We start from the raw sequence: 20,910 nt of genomic DNA, 5'->3' as shown, positions 1-20,910 counted from the left end.
AGGTTGGAAACGCCCCCTGGCAGCAGCGAAGTACAACTTCCGGGTGAATAACATGGTGAGCAGGATGCATGTGGAGGCGGTTCAACTGGTGTTGTCGCTGGTCCTGGCGTTTCTACCCACTTCCTTACACTTCCCCATGCCCATGCACACCATGATTGACTCTGTAGATAGACTAGTGGACTATTATGCGGACAGTTACAAAGATATGAACGTCGATGGAATATTTGGACTCAGAGCTCTGGAAGGTAATTTATTTACTTATTAGCGATTACCATATGTAACATTAGATGCGGTGACAAAGTGGTTTAAAAAGGACTTTTGGAACATCAGAGTCTGCTCCATCATGACAGACATATCACAAAATGTTGGTCTGCATCATATATTCACCTCAGCTTTCCGTCTACTATGGGAGGGGGGGCTTGATAGGATTCACTTTTGTTTGAAAACTGCTTTATAATGAGCCGGTCGAACCGCCCATCAACGAAACCCACCAGCAGCGGGAGGTGTGAAATTGTCAAAATCGGAAATGTCACTGATCGCCTTGAATGCCGTGTAACAGGCCGTGCCACGCCTCCAGATAAAGTCAGTGGTCATTAACCTTTTAAGATCTCTTTTACTAAAGCTTAACAGTGATATAACACCCAAAAATTGTGAAACTTAAGAAATGTTGAAAGTTGATCATATCTCTGTTATTCTTTTATCAATTCCATTGCGTTAACATTGAATATAATTGGAAAGCCTATCTATCACTCAATCTCTTTACAACGGTTATTAAACGCACTTGCTGTGATCATGCATATGCATTGATTGATTAAACACCAAGACTGGTAATGTGAGTGGGTCTCAAAACAAAAGTGCCACTATCCCATGCCAATACAGTGTTTGAGATTGGCACCCAAGAAGTCAGCCTCAAAGGATAAGCTTTTGAATTATATATAATACAATGCAGTTAATAAAGAAGTAATAGAGGTATGATCAACTGAAAGTTTCCAAACTTTTTGTTTTGTTGTTTCTTGTCACAGGCCAGCTCATCATGATTCGCGAGGAGTATGAGCAGGGGAAGCGTCTGCGTCTGGACCGCACCACGGCGGATCACATAAAGGAACTGAGCACGAAGGCATCAGGTGTGGGAAACATGGCCATCCCTCACCTGCAGGACAAGGATCCGGAGTACTTCAGGTGAGCAGTGTTGCCATGGCAACTAATGGTTAAAAACCACAAGTTGAACATGTCTTTGAAAGCACCACACAAAGAGTAGAGGTCCACCTAGGTGAATGATGGACTGAACACCAAGTACTCTATATTAGCCACAACAGCAGACTCTGCTGGCTGAAATTTGATCTTGCGACTTTTTTTCTCACAAATTATGTAACGTAACATAACCAATTTACGTCCGATTTATTCAAAACGTATTTATCTTAAAACCGCACGGACAGAGCCAAATGTTAAACCCATGGTCAGAAATATCAGCTCTTCTAAAAAGAAAATGCATGGTCTGTAAGTTTTTCTCCGCCTATTTAACGCCGTGCGAGCATGTATTTATACTTAGGTATATGATGAAGAATTGTGCTAGGGTAACCCATTATCGTCCACCTCGGTCTTTTCCCTTCTAGTGCTATGCTGGAAAAACATAGACCAGAAAAAAATGCACAGTAACTGTCCAAAGTAGTCTGCAGACAAATGATAATAAAATCACTATGTCTGTCCAGCCACTTGCTTAACGCGAAGGAAAAAAACAATGTTTATTTGTAAATTCCCCCCACATGCGCGGCACGTGGCGTTCAGGTGGTAAACGCATGGCCATTATGTTTTGCTGTGCAAAAATTAAAGAGATGGCTAAGGATCATACTTATGATGTTCTTTATTGCTCATGAGAACAGGCTTTGGCATAATACACCGTGACATGTGGACATGAGCCAAATCGGACGTAAATAGGTTCTGCACGTAAATAGGTCATGTTACGTTACATGCACTCTTTTCTTTATTACTACTACTGTCCAGCTGTTCAGCTTTTCTCAGAAATGTTGAAATACCTGCCAAGGAGCCTGCTATAGAAGATAGTACATGTATATGTACATTTTGTACTTTATAGCTAGTACATACATGTACATGTACTTTATATGCACTACTTTCTGTTTTCATTCTCTTCAATGCATTTTGTTTATGCCTGGGGCTATTTCGTATGCCTTATGTTCACACCTTTTTCACATTTTCACAGCAATTTCAAGTACATAGTTGCCCGACCGTGGAAGATGCGTCACCACTACCGTAAAGCTGACCTCTCCATGGCTGCTCGACAGACCAACAGGAAGAGGGGTGAGTTAGTACAGAACTATTAAGTACAGAAGTAATAAGCTATTCTCCATAGCCACTGCCTAGTAGGGCAGTCCTGGCTGTATATACGTATATCTCTACAGTTAAACCAATAGAAATATATTGGAAATAAATGAGAGATGTCAGGTTGGAAAATATCTTTTGAGCAATGACTGCACACGTGGAGACATGTTTTACTCCTGACCATTACGAACTGGCTCAATTCAGAAGCGTATAATGCAAATGAGCGGTCTGGACGCAGACAGGCGGAGTTTTATTGACTCTCGGCTAGGTGTCAATTACTCTGCTAATCCCCACAGCACACACAGCCAGCCCTGAGCTAGACTTCCCATTATGTTCAACAAATCTCCCTATAAGTCGAATTCAGACTGTTTTAGTCTTCCCAACAGGGCTCACTACAGTACTGAGCTAACGTAAATCCTACCGTTATGTTTGAAACACACGTCCGCTAATTGTGGAATTCAGTCTCCCTATAAGTTGAGTTTCCCCAACAGGGCTCACTGAATCCAATCGTGAGCTAGACCTACCGTTATGTTTGAAACACACGTCCGCTAATTGTGGTATTCAGTCTCCCTATAAGTTGAGTTTCCTCAACAGGGTTCACTGAATCCAATCCTGAGCTAGACCTAGCTAGAACTTTGGCAACACAAATGCCATGGTTGACGTTGATTCCTGCCATGGGGGTAGAACGATCCGCGTGTGTGGCCAACACCGCTTCCCACGCTAAAGTGACCACTCTGAGACAGATGGCCCGTGATATCTACGTCACAGGAAAGGACGTCACAGGAAAGGAGAGCGCTGATTGGCTTCACTATTGAAAGGAAATTCCGTCACCGAACTGTGAAGGAAGACCATTGTTTAGCTCTCTAATGAACGAATGTGAATACAGGAGACAGCTTTACTAATCTAGAGAAGCTCCAGTCAGCCAGAGAAGCTCCGGGATTGTAGCGCACTTCGTAATAATCAATTCAAGGATACAAGGCATTGGTATTTGGTGTCTTTGGTCTAGAGTCAAGCTCCCAGGCGGTTATTTGCTAGCGCCAAGGTGTCAATAGCACTCCGCACAGCGGGGGAGCCGCAGTAACTGCGGTTTTCCATAATACGCTTCTGAATTGGCTCAGTTCGTAATGCTGTTTGGTTTCCCCTATCCCACCCTCATACACCCACAGGAGGTGATGAGCTGACAGAAGAGAAGAGTGACAAGTGTATGACTGGTCTGCTGGGCAGCGGGGAGACCAAGCAGCAGTGTACAGTGGACGACGAGTGCTGGCAAGTGATGAGCGCTCCCGGCAAGGCTTCATATTACCTGACACACCAGCTGCTGTTCTTTGTGCTAGGGGAACAGGTGGGTTTCCATGAATGGCACACCCTTAGACATAAATTTTTGGAACATCAGTGCATCAAAATCTACCAGGAGTGACAATGTGTACTTGAATATAGCATTTGAATCTATTCCTTGGATGCATACTGATATTTCACCCTTCCCATGTAGTTGGGCTGTACAGATCAGTTGGATGCCCTAGCGAGGAAACACAGTATTGCAGGAGGCGTGCAGGAGTTGGAACATCGGTTCTGCTCCACCATGCTGGGGGAGGTGGAGGCTATGGTCAGGAGGGGACTCAAGCCCAGTGAACAGGACATCTTCATGGAGCAGAGTAAGAGACCTTTTATTGCTCTATTGTTTTTGCCATGCTTTGATTTTTCTTTGTAGATTTTTTTCATACAATTTGATCTATTTCTGTATGAAAAACCTCAGGTATTCAATCCAAGAGATGTATATATATACATAAGCAAAGCTGTATAAACTGTTACTGTAACAGAAAAACAAGTACGAGACAAAGTCAATGAAGAAGATGATCACTGTTTGTTTAAAACAAGTGTACAAAGTAGAATTATGGGTGGAAGAATAATCATAGTCATAATCATGAGTGTAACTTTACAAGAAAGAAAAATCACTCTCTTTGTCCCCAATCTGTTTCAGTCTTCACCTGTGGCATGATGGGATACCACGAGTTCATGCGGAAGCCGTGGCTGGACATGATCCTGACGTGGCAGGACGCGTCTGGCTGCTTCAGGAGGGACACGGGGGAGGTCGGCAGCGATATGGAGGAAGATGATGACGAGGCAGCTAACAGGGTCATCAGGAAACAGGACAAGTACTTGTGCTTCCTTCATTATAATAAAACTGATATGATAATGATTTTAATTTTCATATCAATCAAAAGGGTTAATGAGGAGTTTGTCATAGCTACAAATGCTGTCTTCTGTTTGCATTGCAGTGCTCATAGCTCAAGCGATTGTGTATATAGACTGGTTTATTGATTTGAACCGCTCTCAACCGGGGGTTACCCTCATGCCAAATTGTGAGTTCTAACATCAAAACAATGTTGGTAAATCTAACTTTTGGTAATTTCAAAGATGCTCTGAACTAACCAACAGTATTTGTTCCATAGTCAGAAAACAGGACAAGGTGATACAACAAATCTAAAAGTTTGCTTACCAAACACAAACTGCTTCAGCTTCAATTACTTATGGTGCCTCATGGTTTCATGATGATTTCTGATTACATGTATTTCCTTCCCACTCCTTGTAGACAGATGCAGGGTGGCCTGTTCCCACCACCTAAAAGGAGGTTACTGGAAGAAAAGGCATTGAAAGGTAGTTTTTTATTTCCTTTCATTCTTGGCAATATTTTGCTTGCAACTTTCCTGTCTTTCATTCCCTGTTTTTTATCACAACAATTCTGACATAACTACATCATAAATGCAGCAAGTAACTACATTTGCATATGAAATCAACTCATATATAAAAGCCACAGTCTTGATTCATTGCATGATGTCCTTTGTTTATCAGCCATCCCTTGCCCTTCCCTCACTGCCAAACTTTGCATTTGAAATTTGACGAAGTTTCTTTGCCAGTACTACCATTTTGTGGTTCCACTAATTTGTGCCGTCCCCTGTGCCATCAGATGGGTGCCTGGCCCACAAGACAGCAGTGGGAGCCGGAGCGCTGGCAGTGTTTCTACATTACCTGGTGGACCCCTACCTGCCGGGGGATACAGGCAGGAAGGGTGTCCCCACCCCGGGTCCTTTTGAGCTGGGGGAGCAGGGGCAGCTGCTGCTCCTTATGCTGGGTGGAGCGGTGGTCTTGATCTTCTTTGCTCGCATGTTTGCCAGGAGGAGATTTAGACGAATGTTGAAAATATGAAACTGTTTTATTCTTGTCCTTGAACTATTTAAGGCCGTCAGTCGAATGCAGTATTTTTACCTTTTGACAAAGGATAGGTTAAAATGATTTCATCCACCCTCCCGACACCCCCCAGATATTTTTCATGTCAAAATAGAATAATATCCTCGTTTCAAAAATTGTGTATTTTTGGTCTGTGCAGGGAGGTATGTTTGCATTTGCATTTGACTGAAAATGGTCACCTTTTCTGAAAAATGCATTTATTATTGGAATGTCATAATGTTCAGTTTAGTGGCATAAGACTATCTAACTGAGTTTCTGAGGAATGTGTGGATATACAGGATTTTGAGAAAATGTTAGCAATAATGGTAGAACTTTGTGAAGTGGAATATCATCAGATGTCAAAGAGGAAACAAAACACAATTTCAAGATCACTTCTTCATATGTAGATAGTGATTATGCTGATAGTTATATTGAGAATACTGGTACATTGTATGTTGTAGTTGGTTGGGATTGACCCATGCCTATTACAGTATCAAAGAGACTAGAAATGTAATGTACATCCTTTTTGTCCTGTTTCCTTTGCAGGGTTTATGTCTGGCTACGATAAGAGTGCAATGAACATGATATTTTTGGGAGGATATTTTTGTGTTTTATATCAAAAAGGCCTGATAGCCCTGTTCTGTTACTTCCATCCATGTTACACAGTATCAAATGGGGAAATGATTAGTTGTAGATATGTAATTTGATGCATGCCATTTTTGTGAACTTGCAATGTTCTTAGGGATACGGATCCTGTTTGTGAATTTTGTGGTGACTTATTTTTGGAGATGATTTTATATTTATGTCTTAAATAATGCGGCATTTGCACTGAATTATGGTGACCTAAGCAGTTTTTATGATGATAATTATGATGGAGATGATAGTAAATTTATGGAGATGATGGTGAGGAAAATGAAGGTGATGTTAGTAATGAAAATAAGGATGACAATTTTAGATTCCTTACTCTCAAATTGGGTCTGTACATATTGCAGATTCTTGTCCTCCAATCATGGTGTACTTAAAATTAAGATTCAATTATCTCTCCAGGTTCAGCGATAGAGCTGTATTTTAGATAAGTTACAAGCTGTGGAATTTTGTTGAGAAAGTCACAAACATGTAACAACATCTGTAGCGAATGTTGTGCTGAAATCTTTCCTACAAAGTATAGTGTTACAGTGTAATGTTATGGAGTGTTTGCTAGGTCAAATGTGTGGGGGGGGTTATTTGAACAATAAAGTAGTAAAAGAGTGCAGTTAATGTGGTGTCGTGTGTTCAGTCAGCGCTTCTGCAGTGCTTCTCATCATTCCTCACTCAAACCATCTACACAAACTCATTAAGGACAACCTGACTTCTAACATCTAACGTTGACAATTGATAATATGTCAGGTAGAGATGGATATTACTTAAATATGCAAGGTGAGACATAAACTTCTTCAATGACAGTTAAGACTAGAATCCCATTCTTTTAATTTCCTCCGTAAGTTCATCCACTCGTTGAAGAGCATCCATGGTCAGCCTGTGGTTCGGTCCTACGGTCTTCTTGTACTCTAGTGGACAGAAATCATGTTCAGAGGTTAATGATTCACACGTGTTTAATGGAACAATACATGATCGCAAATCTGGAAACAGATAGCCTGTATTAAAAACAGAACGCTTTTTCAAGGTCATAAATCGTAACACATACACATAGGTCAGTGTTGAAACTTATGCTACTGGGCACAAACTCTATGAGTTTCCTCGTCGCTACCGGCATATTTTATAACACAACATTACACAAGTTCAGATTGCCTAAAATCCCGAGTCTCACTTCATCCCAGTTTTCTCCTTGGTGCTGAATTTATAGCCGATTGGCTGTTACATCTGAAGAGTATCGCGAGGTCGTGTAAAAAGTGGAATTTTGGAGACCAGGTGACTGTTGAGTTCATTACCTTTTGCAGTCTCTTGTATGACCGTCAGAACCTCTTTCTTCATGGTTATAAGAAATCCGATCGGCAGCTGAAATATCGCATCATCGTATCGTTAGCCGTCGTTCTTTGCAAGTACATCTGATAATCGTTTATATCTAGAACGTTAATAGTAATAGAAACAAGCAATCGTGTGGATCAGTCAAGAAGTGAACCAGCCCATCCAGATCTACGTTAAATGAATGGTGACATTCGTGAATGATTTAAACAGGTTGGAGAATGACTAAATAGCAAAGTTCTTTTATTCACAACCAAGTAGATACATGAGCCAACGTTTCGATGACTGTCTGTCATCTTCATCAGGGCAATACTGACTGGCTCAGCAGTAGTACCTAGCTTCAGTGCACAATGAACCATTCAGTGTTGCCCTGGTGAAGATGACAGTCATTGAAACGTTTGCTTATATATTTGGTTGTGAATAAAAGAACTCTGCTATTCAATGGTGACATTGTGTCTGTATAACTTCACCTCCACTTGGTTCTTCAGTGCCTCGTCCCGGATGTACGCCAGGTGCTCGTCAGTCTGAGGATGACAGACGTGGTTAGCATAGCGCGGTCTAACATTGAACCATGTTTTTAGCTTTAAAAACCTTACATTCCACACAAATTGATGATAAGAATTTGGAATTACGATGTAACCAGTGACATTCTTTTAGTTCTTCATACTGCTTTCATCGTGGCGATTGTTACATGTTTTTTTCTAATCTTTGGAAACTCTGTCGCGCAACTTTGGAAATCCTGCTTTGGAGAAGGCTTGGAAATGGGTTTGGAAGAGTCGGCAATGGTCTGGAGAAGCTTTCGCCGTGTCGTTTCGGGCATCACCATCGGTAAATCTAGACCGGCTTCCTGTTCACTGCGGCAGATCTTATTCCCGCTTCAGCCTGTCTGTAACGTTACCTTTATGGGTGAGCGCATCATGCAGGCAGAGATAACGTTACCTTCGAAAACTCGTTCAGAGCCTGTTCCTTCACCAGGGACCGGTTGGGCTTTTTCAGAATGCTGGAGAGCCTCTGAGTCCTACCCTCTGTGAACACAACACCAAACGGGACTGTTAGAACATAAAACATCAGTGCTAGAATTATTGTAGCGTGGGACTATTTCGTTAATGCATTACGACCGGGCCTCCTTTTTTGTCACTTCATACAACACTCGGACCGCAGGCCAAATTTGGTGTGGAACGTCACTTGATTTCATATGACCAGTCTTCACCTACTGTAAAGTACAAGTCTCCTGTCAAAATGCTATTATTCCGTGTTGCTTGATACAGATTCAAGTATTGACCAACTACAGATGGATACCCTATCTAAGCAGCTGTTACTAGTTACGTTACTCACCGCTGCCACCTGACGATACGCTGCCCCAGGATGCCCCTGAGGAACTAGAGCTGCTGCGTCTGCTGAACCCAGACAACGCAGAGCCTTGTGACTGGAGGATGAGAGGCGGCATAGCCATTATCAGACATAGCTGTAAAGCCGGGTTGCACCCATCAACAAAATTGACATTTCGTGTATTTTATGTTGAAAGTTGGAAATGTTTACTGGCTAGTCAGACAGCGAACCACATTTAAAACCAATAGATTTGTTACTGAGAAATCGGGACAAAAACTTACTGTGGTGCGACCGCTTGTTGATGAGACTAACGACGAACCTCTTCTATACTGTTCCGCAAAATCTGTACCGAAAGACGTAAAAAAATTCAGAGAAACTTGTCGCAGCGCTAATAGGTTTTACACCCCCAAGATAGTGTAGCTGAATAAATGTCAATAACGTAACATCGTTGTACTTTTCGAAGACTTAATCATAAAACTCTACTTACCTGCTAATGAGCTTTCTGTTAAGACTGAGCTGGAAGAAATATGAGACAAAAAAGGTACTTGAGGTCATCTTGACTTACTTGAAACTCCCCTTGGCTACAAACTCTCTCCCCCATCAAGGATCTCTATTGCTCCTTTAACTATTCTTAACAACCGACATATTCATATTATTAAGTATCTAAAGCTAGCCTAGCGGTATTTCACTGGACTGCACCTTATAGCGAAAAATTATTGCCGCATCTTTGCGAATTTCACCCTTGCGGTCACACTGATGTGCGACGCACGGCTAAAATACATAACTTCTACAAGGAAAATGGCCGCGCCCAAATGTCACATCAGTTTCACCTCCAAATCAGATACAAGATAGTTTCCTTGGAATTTGCAGTGCTGCCACTGATTTAGAACCCAATGTACAATGATTAAGATTTCAAAAAGCCGTGCAGTGATTACGCTGCTTTGCGCCGTTTTGCCAACTGCAAATTTCATTAAAACAAATCTCAATTTCACGCGACTGTTGTCGAATGTCTTTGACAATGTTGCCCAATCAGGCGCAGTCCAGTGACATACCTGCTTTACGCTCCGAAACGATTTACAAGATCTGTAAATGTTGTTTTGGGTTACAAAACCGATATGATACAAATGACCGAACTTCGCTAGTTTCATGTTACGTGGCTCAAAGTCAAATTTTGCAACTAGGTCCAGGCCTAACCTGTTACTATGTACTAAATATCTTAACCTTTCATCAATAAAAATACGCTTTTGACAAACAAACAAACTAACAAACAAACAAACAAACAAACAAACAAACAAACAAACTAACTAACTAACTAACTAACTAACTAACTAACTAACTAACTAACTAACTAACTAACTAACTAACTAACTAACTAACTAACTAACTAACTAACTAAATACACCAAACAAACAAACGACAGCGAAAGATTCAGTTCTTACCTCTTCTTATGGTCCCGGAAATATCCCGCTGGTGGGCCTGTAGACAGACAGACAGACGTCATGTATTGAAACACTAGACTCCACAACAGGCTCCTATGCTGGTGTTTTGGTATTGACGGTCAACAAATGTTGCTTTTGGCTAAAGAAATAGTTAGCATCTATCTTTAGCCTTTGCATGAGGGCAATCTGCTTATATATATATACCTGTACAGCCTGCTTTTTTTGGCGACTTGAATCCCCTCAATTACACTGTATCTATGAATGTATATATGTTTACTGCCATATCATATTTGGTTTCGTTCGTGTATATATCTATCAGCTATCTTCATTTATGTCCGTTGTGTTCAGGAACAACGACTGTTGTTGAGTTGATACTTACTCTTTTCAAAGAATTGGAAAACTGTTTTCCCAAATATGGATGAGCAAACGTTGATGATATAGTATTTTGCTTTCGGCTTAAGAGAAACCGTGAGAAATTATATTTGCATTTGTTAGATCTAGCTGCTTTCAACATTTTGCGACCAAAGCAATTACGACATGAGTCTCCAGAGAATTGGTCTGGACTGGCCAAAGTGTGTGATATTAAAACCCATCAAATACGGTTTACTTTCATCTTTCTTTCTTTTTTTCTTTGTTAAGTGAGGGTACAGATTGCTTTTAGTCTCGAGCTACGCTCAAACCGACGAAAGCCTTGCCTGGTGTAGAACGAGTTTTTGCTGACCAGAGGCCTGACAAGTGGCATCATGTCAGCCGGAGGGCAGCAGTGTAAACAAGGTAGCAAGTGTTTGCCTGATTCGTTAGAAGTTTCATCCTCAATCCTACTCGAATCGAAAATTTGACCTGTTCAGTGGTTGTCACGAGTTTGGTATCGGAAAGCGCTCGCTTTTGTCGAAGTTGCTATGTGACTTTCATAACGTATGTGTCCTCCTACGATGCCTACATTTTCCACAAGTCCGTATGACGAAGTAGATTGCTGAACTCTCTAAGTATGCATGTATATTTGTTCTACTATATCACGTGTATATTTGTTCTTATTATATCACAAACGATTCGAAGAACAAATTAGCTGAATGACTTGATACATGCTGCAAGAGTTTGCTCAAAGTGTATACGTTACATGAAAAATAAAATGTTCCGAAAGAACAGCGTAAAACTAATTGAGTTAGATTAATTGATGCTCAGTCTCAGAACTGGAACATTTCAAACATGTCAGATGATCTTGCATGTTACGTGAGACATTGCTAATGCTGTAATTTTTCTCCAGGCACCACACCCATGCAGCAACCTCAGACTGATTGGCAGTCGTGTGCGCACATGACTGCACGTATACCCAACTCTCTATACGTCCCAAGCGGAGGTATGTTTCCTTGCCCCCCGTCATACGATACTTGAGTTGTCTATCTTTGTTATTTTCAGTCATTTTGTACCTGCGTGCGCTTTGTTGATCGGAAGATTAAAAATCATGTCATATCAAATCTATATCAAATTGACTCTTACATGTGTTTTAATCTGTGCTAAATAAAGTCATGATTATACATGAATTTTTATGACGTATCATAGGTGGTCAAGCCAACCAGGGTCTATTTACAGACTATGTGCAGAAAATTGAGATCCATTCGCAGTGTATACGGCTACTTCACAATCAGGAGTACCCTTTTCACCCTGCATGTTACCAGTTGATATCACAATACATGCATCAAAGTGTAGCGTCCTTACTGTAATATTGATTTCTCTTGTACATGTAACTAAAAACTACGATAGTAGCATGTAGAATCTTTCAATGCCATGTCCTTGAACAGCGCTGATCCATATTTCATATCCTAACCACGTAGGTTTCATGATAAACGCAACTTTTTTTGCAAAACCATTTTTTTATTCGCACGCTCGCATCAGTTTTGGGGTTCCCAGAGGATGCCATCCATATAATCAATTCAACATGGCGTAATGTTTAAATTGAAATGAAGCTTTGCACCGTGTATTGTCATCATATAGCAGGCAAAAAACCAACCGCACGGCACTAAGAAAATTGCAATATCGAATGAGGTAAACATTGCAAACAGACATAGCGCTGCTGTCAATTATTTTGAAACTTGCAATGAAAGACTTTTAAAAAAGATTACCTTGTTTATTTTAGGCTTCATCATGAATACTTCATCATTATGTACCCTCTTATGTATGCTTTTGATCTGGTCAAAAAACATGAAACATGATTGTTCTGTTTGTTTTCAAACAGGAGCAACCTATGATGCTTACGCTGACGACAACAAGCCGAAATGCGGTAGCCTTTGCAAGAAATTGTTGCAAACCACCGCCATTGTGTTTGCTTTGGCCATCGTCGCACTGCAGCCGTATTTTGCAGGTCCGCTTTATCGCTTATAGATTTAAGTACCCTCACCTTAACAGTGGGCTGTGTTTGTATGATTTGTTAGAATTTCCATTTGAATTTGTTAGAATTTGAACAGAAAAGTCTTGTCGTCACGTATCTTAATTACGGCCATGCTTGGTATAGGAAAGCGCGCACTGTTTCAAATTGCTATTTCCATGCTATTTTGATAACACATGTTAACTCTTACGATACCTACCGTGATTCTGAAAAGATCCGAAACGACGTCACTGAAATCAGTTTTAATCGTCTCAACACAGCAATTTACTTTTTTTTTTAATAAAAAGGGCAAAATAATTGAATGGTCCACGCTGGAAGCGTTTGCTCGATGTCGAACGTTCATGGAAAATAAAATGTTCCAAAAGCAGCGTAAGAAAAGGAAGTTAGATGAATTGATATTCAGTCTTGACCTGGGACATTTCAAACATTTCATATTATAATGTTTATAGCTTGAGTCAATGCTTATGCTGCACTTTCCAGGCACCACACCCACGCCAGTTATTCTGTTGTGTTGTTTGAGGCAAACGCATTTCGTTGCTTTGTACGAAGGAGTCTTACTCATGTCATTCTTGACAAGTGAACATGACCCAAAGTGGTAGCGCACGATACCTGGTAGCGCTACGATATGACAAAAATCGTTTGTTGGCCCGATAAGTTTGTTACTGTGTTGTTGTGGTGAGGAACAGAACGTGACTTTAATAGGACATGTTGTTATACTTTGATAATATCTTGAAAATTGTCACAAGCTAAAGCATGGCATTTTTTCTGGTAATGATCAAATACCACCTTATTGTCATCATTTGTTCCTGACAACGTTCACCCCTATCAAATATATATACATCACGATTATGAAATCCCAATTACTCAACACGACGGAATTATAAGGAATTTTCTCAATAAGCACGCAATCAAGATAAGGGTGAAAAAAATGATATCTATTGCTGCTGCGGTGCACCATGTTATTTTGTGATACAATCGGGAAGATAATCATCAGGGGAATTTAGTTATATGTATTCATGTGATCTGCCATCTGGTACGAATTTTTGATTTCTTTCATTTCATTACAATGTTTCAAACTGTTGTTAGATATCGATCAAGAATATAGCTTATTTCAATATCTTATCTTATATCTTATATATAATACTGAGCACATATAAACCCGATGTGGGTATCACGCCCAGGGTGCACGCCTAAGTGCGGCCGGTGGTGGTGGTGCCCCGAAAAAAAGTGCAAAACTGAATCTAAACCAATGGTCATAGAATAAATCACAACATGAAAAAAAGAAATGTGCTGTGAAATATATGATTGCAAACTTTACAACGATAACCGTAAGTTACTTTTTTTTTAAATTTAGTTAAAGTTACGTCTCTTTCTGATGAGATGGCAAAGCTTGCTGAAGAGGTGGCCAAACTAAGCAGGATGCCTGACCTACACGTGCCCGCGCTGGGACGTAAGTGTCACGTCCATGAAAAATGGAGATATAGTTTTGGGTGTGTCTGTGTGTGTTGACTGTTTCAAAACCTTATCCAGTTGCTTGAGTAATTATTTTTGGCGTATCTTATTACCTGGATGTCTAACCTTCATCAACGTGTATGTGTGTGTGTTTGTCTGTCTGTTTGTGTTTCCGCACTACTCTAGTCAGCATAACTCAAGAGCCTCTTGATGGATTACAATGATATTTGGTATGTGGGCGGGTGTTGTGAAGCCGAAATTCAAGGTCGATTTTGGGCCCCCTGGTATTTGCCCTATAGCTTGTGATGTAATAAAGAAGTGGCGTAGGCTTGGGCCCCCTAGCAGCTTGCTCTTATTGTGAAAATCTTCTAAGGAGAATAACTGAACAAAGGAACAACGGATTTCCATGATATGTAGTATGCAGGTAGCTTAGACAGTGATATACACAATGAAGTACGCTATTTATGCTAATTGGGACTTAATTTGCATAGCTAATGAGGAAAATCTATATTTGCAATGTTTTCCATTATAAGACTCAAATACATGCAACATATGTAGTTTATGGAAAGTGGAGCATTAACAGATACCAATTATGCAAATAAATTCCTAATTTACGTAATTAATGCAAAAACACCATAATTCATCTAATTTGAAAATTATAGGACTGTCAATATTACAACATGTGTAAGTAAGATACAGGTGTTTATGATGAAGCATATATTATGTAAATGTGTAAGTCATTTGCATAAATAGAATCGTTCATGGAGATATGAGGTCTCCGAACTCTTGTTTGGATTTGGATTTTATTGGGATTGCAACAGTGCAATACACGTGGGACACAGGCAGCTATTGCTGATGTTGTGACCCACACACATAATGTAATAATCTCAGGTCCGAGGTGCCATTTATATGACATTTCTTAACGTAGGTTAATCGGACGTCCCCTCACAATTGGGTTACTCATCTGTTGTATCAATCATGTTTGGATTCTAGATCTGAATCTGAATCTAACGTTTTGGTTAAAAGATACTGAAACCCCCAATTAGCGCTATCTGATTGCATTCATATATTCGTGGTTTACGGTTAGCCTACGGTTAGTTACTTTTTAGTAATTAAAATCCGAAGTCAAGGTTTATTTTGTATTTGCATTTTTAAGTTGACCTTACGAAAGTGGATGTAACTTTTTGTTGCGTCAGTAAAGCTTCTATCATTCTATCATTCACCATCATCACGATTGTAAAATTCCAGGGGTTTTCACGATCTTTTTGACACAAAAATTCATCTTTCGTTTTTACCAGGTTCTGTTGGGTCTGGACCTCCGGGATATGTGCAGAAGGGACCCATGGGGTCAGCTCGTCCTGGGTCTGCCAAGGCCCCCGGGCCACCTGAGTCTTTGGGGAAAGGGGGGCTCATGGAGCCAGCTATCAATGAATCTGCCGAGCCTCAAGAACCTCGTGGACCACCGGGAGAAAGGTGGTCCACGGATCCAGTTCACAATAGCTCTACCGGGTCACCTGAACCTCCAAAACAAAAAGGTCCCACGGGACCGGCTGGTCCTGAGACTTCTGGGCCTCCTGGGACCCCGGGAGAAACGGTACCCATGTGGCCAGCTAGCAATATCTCTGCCGGTCCTCCTGGACATCCGGGGGAAACGGCACCCGTGGGACAAGCTGGCCCTGGGTCTACTGGGTCTCCTGGATCAGCTGGAACCCTGGGGGAAGGGGGGGCCATAGCCCCAGCTAGCAATGAATCTAACGGGCCTCCAGAACCCCTATGGGAAAGGGGACACATGGGACCATTCTGCCCTGGGCCTGTTGGGCCTCCTGGACCTCCAGGAGAAATAGGACCAATGGGGCCAGCTGGCCCTGGGCTTTCTGGGGTCCCTGGGCCACCTGGATCTTCTGGGCCTACTGGACCTCCAGGTGAAAAGGGGGCAATGGGGCCAGCTGGCAATGAAGGACCTCCAGGTGTAAGGGGGCCCATAGGGCCAGCCGGCCTTTCTGGGGCCCCTGGGCCACCTGGATCTTCTGGGCCTACTGGTCCTCCAGGAGAAAAGGGGGCCATGGGGTCAACTGGCAATGAAGGACCTCCAGGTGAAAGGGGACCAATGGGGCCAGCTGGCCGTGGACTTGCCGGCCCCCCTGGGCCACCTGGATCTTCTGGGCTTCCTGGGCCACCTGGAACCCCGGGGGAAAGGGGGCCCATAGCCCCAGCTAGCAATAGATCTTCTGGGCCTCCAGGACCCCCAGGGGAAAGGGGACAAGTGGGACCATTCTGCCCTGGGCCTGTTGGGCCTCCTGGACCTCTAGGAGAAAGGGGGCCAATGGGGCCAGCTGGCCCTAACGGAACCCCTGGGCCACCTGGATCTTCTGGGCCTCATGGACCTCCAGGAGAAAGGGGGGCCATGGGACTACCTGGCATTGGATATCCTGGACCTCAAGGGCCACCTGGTTGGCCAGGAAGCTGTTCAAGCCCTGTCGGACCGCCTGGACACGCACGGTGTAAGCCTAACGGAGGTGAGACATCCATGTCAACCCGTGTATAAAGAATTATGATCTTTATATCATATACTAGTACCAGATAGCCAATGGAGTCGCTTTGTGAGTTCTTTCATTGCTTGATAGTTTTGTTTTATGTAGTCTATATCAGTTAGTGGTCTGCTTCCCCTGAATTCAGTGTTGTTACTCACAGTCCTTTTACTCTGGACTGTGCTAATAGAGTGTTGCTCACACACACACACACACACACACACACACACACACACACGCACACACACACACACACACACACTGGCACACACAAACACATAAACTTCAAAACAACACTTTACATAAAACAGGTGTTGGTGAATTCGCTATGTGGGTGACATCGTTGGAAGGTGTGAAAACATATGTTTTTTGTTTTAAAATGTCAGTATGAAGGATAATTACTCACCACCGTGTTGTATTAAGAACAGAGGTATTGTTTTTGGTGCGTCTATCTGTGTGTCGGTTGTTTTCATTTCATTTGGATACTTAGCATCACATATTCTATATACATGCTGGCTCTAAATTCGAAACGTTTTATATCATTACAGCAGCTTGCCCCGAAGGCTTTACGACGTGGCGTGGATCCTGCTACAAGGTGTTTCGTGCATCTCTCACCTTGGACCTGGACCGGGACTGCACTAAAGTAGGTGGTTCCCGTGTCGACCCACAAGAACCTGATGGCAAAGCCTTCATGAGCTCTATTTATGAGTCGCACAGCTTTTATGATGGTATCCGCGACAAACACTGGTTCGAACGGCCTGCTGCACCCTTCATCCGCGACCGACAGCAACACTACATTTGCCGCGTCCTTCCAGGTAACGTTACTTGTATTTATATTTCAAAATCATTTCAAAGTATTACGCGAATTCGAAGCTGTTGAAATATCCGCTTTAAGTCCACAGATTCCTCATTGTCCTTACTCGATGATAGTCAACATTCCAACTTCGTTCTTTCTTTCTTTACAGGACAGGCTAGGCCTCCACTGGACGGATGGTGAATTGGGTGAAACGCGTTGATATATTCGCTAAAACAGTGAACTTTTCCTTTCGTACATACGCTTGGCAGAGAAGCGTTTAGTGTCAGCTCATCAGATTCAGAGCGTCAAAAGACAAACGCCCTAATATGATTGACATTTTTAGAATGCTCTCATAAAAGTGGTAGAAGTTGCATGTTGAAATGTGCTGACTTTAGAGTCATATCTGTAATGTTTTATTCATTCTATTTTTGAATTTTCAGACAGCTTTGTGGCCCGTTCAATTTTGACAAAATGACTTTCAATGGGGCCCAGATTACAAAACAGTAAAATTATAAGTGTAACAAAGAAATTAAACTTATGACAAAACTGTAACATAAGTAATAGAGGATTGCTGAGACATAAGTAACACAAGTAACCGGAAGTACATGTATAAATAACCAAAAACAGATGTAACACGAAAACATGTAAGAAAACAAATCAAAATCGTTATCCGTTACTCATATCCATTTACGGTCCAGATCTGCTTTATCTGAGACTGAGAGGTATGTTGAAGTATTAGTATGTAACGTTAGGATCAATGTTCCGTATCGAAACTTTGTGTGATTATTGCCCAAATCCGGTGTTGACCCGTTTAGACACACGAAATGACTAGCATCCGCTGCAGGCCTTCCCACTAGCGATTTTTCAACTTATCGGGTCCAGGTTCTTTGGCGGGCGGGGGGGTGGGTCGTATCTGCTTGAGGCCCCGTATCTGCTTGGGATACTGTAACCGCTGTGAACTTGCTGCGGTTACAGGATCCCAAGCAGATAGGGGGCCTCAAGCAGATATGGCCCCCAGCCATAGAACCTGGACCCGATAAGTTGAAAATCGCTAGGGGGAAGGCCTGCAACGGAGGCTACGAAATGACGCGGCAGCAGCAACCACGGAGCTTCACGACAATGCTTGTAACGTTGTAGCAAACAACAGAACCACGGGGTAAAATGCAAAAGTCGACATTGTAACAATAAGCCAAGATAAGCATGAGTTATCAGGTACGAATCCGATTAATGAAGCATCGATGATGCTGAAGCAACAATAGATTCACTTGTCAAACATTGCTATGGTCTATGCTGCGATTCTCGACTTGACTTTACCTAAACATGTTAGAGTTACGGGTGCCACATTCTGTGGTCTTTGTCATGCACAATAAAATAACACGTTTTGAATCGCCATTTATTGTGGTCTATCATTTATGTTCTGTCTTATCATGAAAGTATTTCTGTCAATTTTTTTGAAGCCGTAATTTTCCTTTTTTTGCAGTGGACTTTTGCATCATTACATTTAGTTGTAGGTCTAAGTCAGCCATGTAACCATTCCCCAAGCAGATGTTAGGATGGAAGATCATAACGTTTTCTAGCTGCCCTGTTTTGGATTTCGTAAAAACGCTATGACTTCTCCTTTGAACATCTGTTTAATTCTGGTAACCGACGAAAGTGCTCCACTGACCCTGTTCTTTATAGTCGCTGTCTCTCAGATGAGCTGATGTCTCCTCACTACCCTTTTCATGGTCATCTGATGTATCATCATGATCATCACAGACGCCAGACACGTCTCTTTCATCCTCCCTGATTGGTCAATAACAGGGCAAACATGAGGTCCTATTTGTATTTCCTCAGTTTTGTAGTGGCATACTATCAACCATGGTAGTAACAAGATATGCTGAAACGGTTACAGTCTAACTTAGAGCTTTTTTTCTGGTGGTAGCTAAAACGTAGACGTTAGAAAAATTCATGAAATATTGACTAAATTTTTGTACTTTCATGGCTACTCTAGTATCTATAAACTTGTCCGTTTTGACCACTCTTCGAGATCATCACCATGATTTTGCAGATTGTACTTTGAATCGTGTTTAAGAGAAACTGACGTACAAGATAAGAGTTATGACTTTGATAATTGGTGTTCTTGAAATGGTCGTGTGAATTCGCATGGCAGATGACTTACCAATAATGACTTCAATTCAGTCAAAAACACAACATTGTCAACGACCAACCTTGTAGCCGACTCAGCTGCAAATGTTTCCCCAGGACGGGACATACCCTGAGTTTAAAAAAAATGGAAAAGCAGTCCGACCAGTGGAGACAGTCGAATGACAGACGAAGATCAGTAAAATAAAAAATAATCTCTATCTAGTATTAGCCTTACAAAACAGGTAAAATTCACGTAATTTTGGATAATAGTGGACCACAATGTACAGCATCTCCGTGCCCGCCAGGGTCAAAATTCCGAAATTTAGTATGGTGCAATGCGAGCGAACGACATCACTGAGATCGCGATCGGGATTCGAACCCCTTCTCATCCTCAAGCTCAGAAGCACTGGGCCACACAATGCCCATACCGCAGCTGTTACGTCTGAAGCTCTCAATATCTAGTGTAAATACATAAGGATTAAGGTAATGTGAGCTTTCTTACCTTAGAGGTTTCCCAGGCCGTCTGAAGACTGGGAAGACCCGAGGCCGCCCGTGATCGCGATCGTGCGCTTCAGATAGGGCGAATAGAGCAAGTTTACCGTGAGATTAGACATGATATGGGAGATATATAGCGCTAACGGTACATTTACATATATGATTTACATATTACAGGATCTAATGTTTCTTGGTAAAATACACGCTTTTATCGCTTATAACCGTTAAGTGTTTTATGTGAGTTACGCCAGTGGGCGCGTGAGAAAAATAACCAGCGAGCTTAAGTGAGCTTTTGTTACATAATAACCATATGGACCCGATACAGTTCAGAAAAGCAAACGCCGTCCAGTTAATCTTTGTTGTCGTTGAAGGGGTCGAAAAACGCAACCAGTTTTTAGGATATCAAGGATAGTTCATCAGTTCGTTCAAGCACAAGTATCGAGAGATTGTCGGCCGTCAACAGAATCATTTGGAGTCGAAATGAGTTTTTAACAAGGCGACTTGACTTCTTTTCTCTGCTTTTGTAAGTGACAGAAGTAAGTCACAGAACATTATCTACCGTCCTTGTGCCGCAACGTCCTCCTCCTGACGTTCACAAGTCTGTTCACTGATGATCACGTCAGAGATGTTTGACGACATGTCACTGCTTATCGACATGTTTTTGCTCAGTCTTCCCTGTTGTCACGTTGGCATGGCAACCGAGCCTGCATCTTCGAACACAGCGTTCCAAAGAATGGCTTACAGAACCAGATAAACATAGAATGTTCGGATCTTGCGATGAGGGTGGCCGCCTTTTTCTGTTTTTTATATTTGAAAAATAGCTTGTTTTTTTCCGGC

At 41.9% G+C, this 20,910-nt stretch overlaps 2 protein-coding genes across 2 annotated transcripts; one reads left to right on the top strand and one right to left on the bottom strand.

The window, feature by feature from the left end:
* The first annotated feature begins 11 nt into the window (after window positions 1-11).
* LOC136433159 (UPF0764 protein C16orf89 homolog) lies at window positions 12-6,819 on the top strand. Its single transcript, XM_066425058.1, has 8 exons — window positions 12-245; window positions 1,023-1,179; window positions 2,219-2,316; window positions 3,504-3,679; window positions 3,827-3,989; window positions 4,316-4,490; window positions 4,928-4,992; window positions 5,303-6,819. Exons 1-8 carry the CDS (start codon window positions 53-55, stop codon window positions 5,539-5,541), a joined length of 1,266 nt encoding a protein of 421 aa, XP_066281155.1. The 5' UTR covers window positions 12-52; the 3' UTR covers window positions 5,542-6,819.
* Window positions 6,820-7,005: 186 nt separating this feature from the next.
* LOC136433165 (uncharacterized) lies at window positions 7,006-20,874 on the bottom strand. The gene is made up of 12 exons (XM_066425066.1): window positions 20,633-20,874; window positions 20,081-20,147; window positions 19,662-19,708; window positions 19,118-19,236; window positions 10,293-10,329; window positions 9,341-9,369; window positions 9,135-9,196; window positions 8,860-8,950; window positions 8,464-8,549; window positions 7,995-8,048; window positions 7,491-7,557; window positions 7,006-7,109 (listed from the first exon to the last, which is right to left on the bottom strand). The coding sequence occupies exons 1-12, from the start codon at window positions 20,728-20,730 to the stop codon at window positions 7,012-7,014; spliced, it is 855 nt and encodes a 284-aa protein (XP_066281163.1). The 5' UTR covers window positions 20,731-20,874; the 3' UTR covers window positions 7,006-7,011.
* Between the last annotated feature and the right edge of the window lie 36 nt (window positions 20,875-20,910).

Source organism: Branchiostoma lanceolatum, chromosome 4, assembly GCF_035083965.1.
Source record: "Branchiostoma lanceolatum isolate klBraLanc5 chromosome 4, klBraLanc5.hap2, whole genome shotgun sequence".
Taxonomy (NCBI): domain Eukaryota; kingdom Metazoa; phylum Chordata; class Leptocardii; order Amphioxiformes; family Branchiostomatidae; genus Branchiostoma; species Branchiostoma lanceolatum.
Note: the sequence above shows the minus strand (reverse complement) of the source record. Positions and strands in the feature narration are given on the sequence as shown.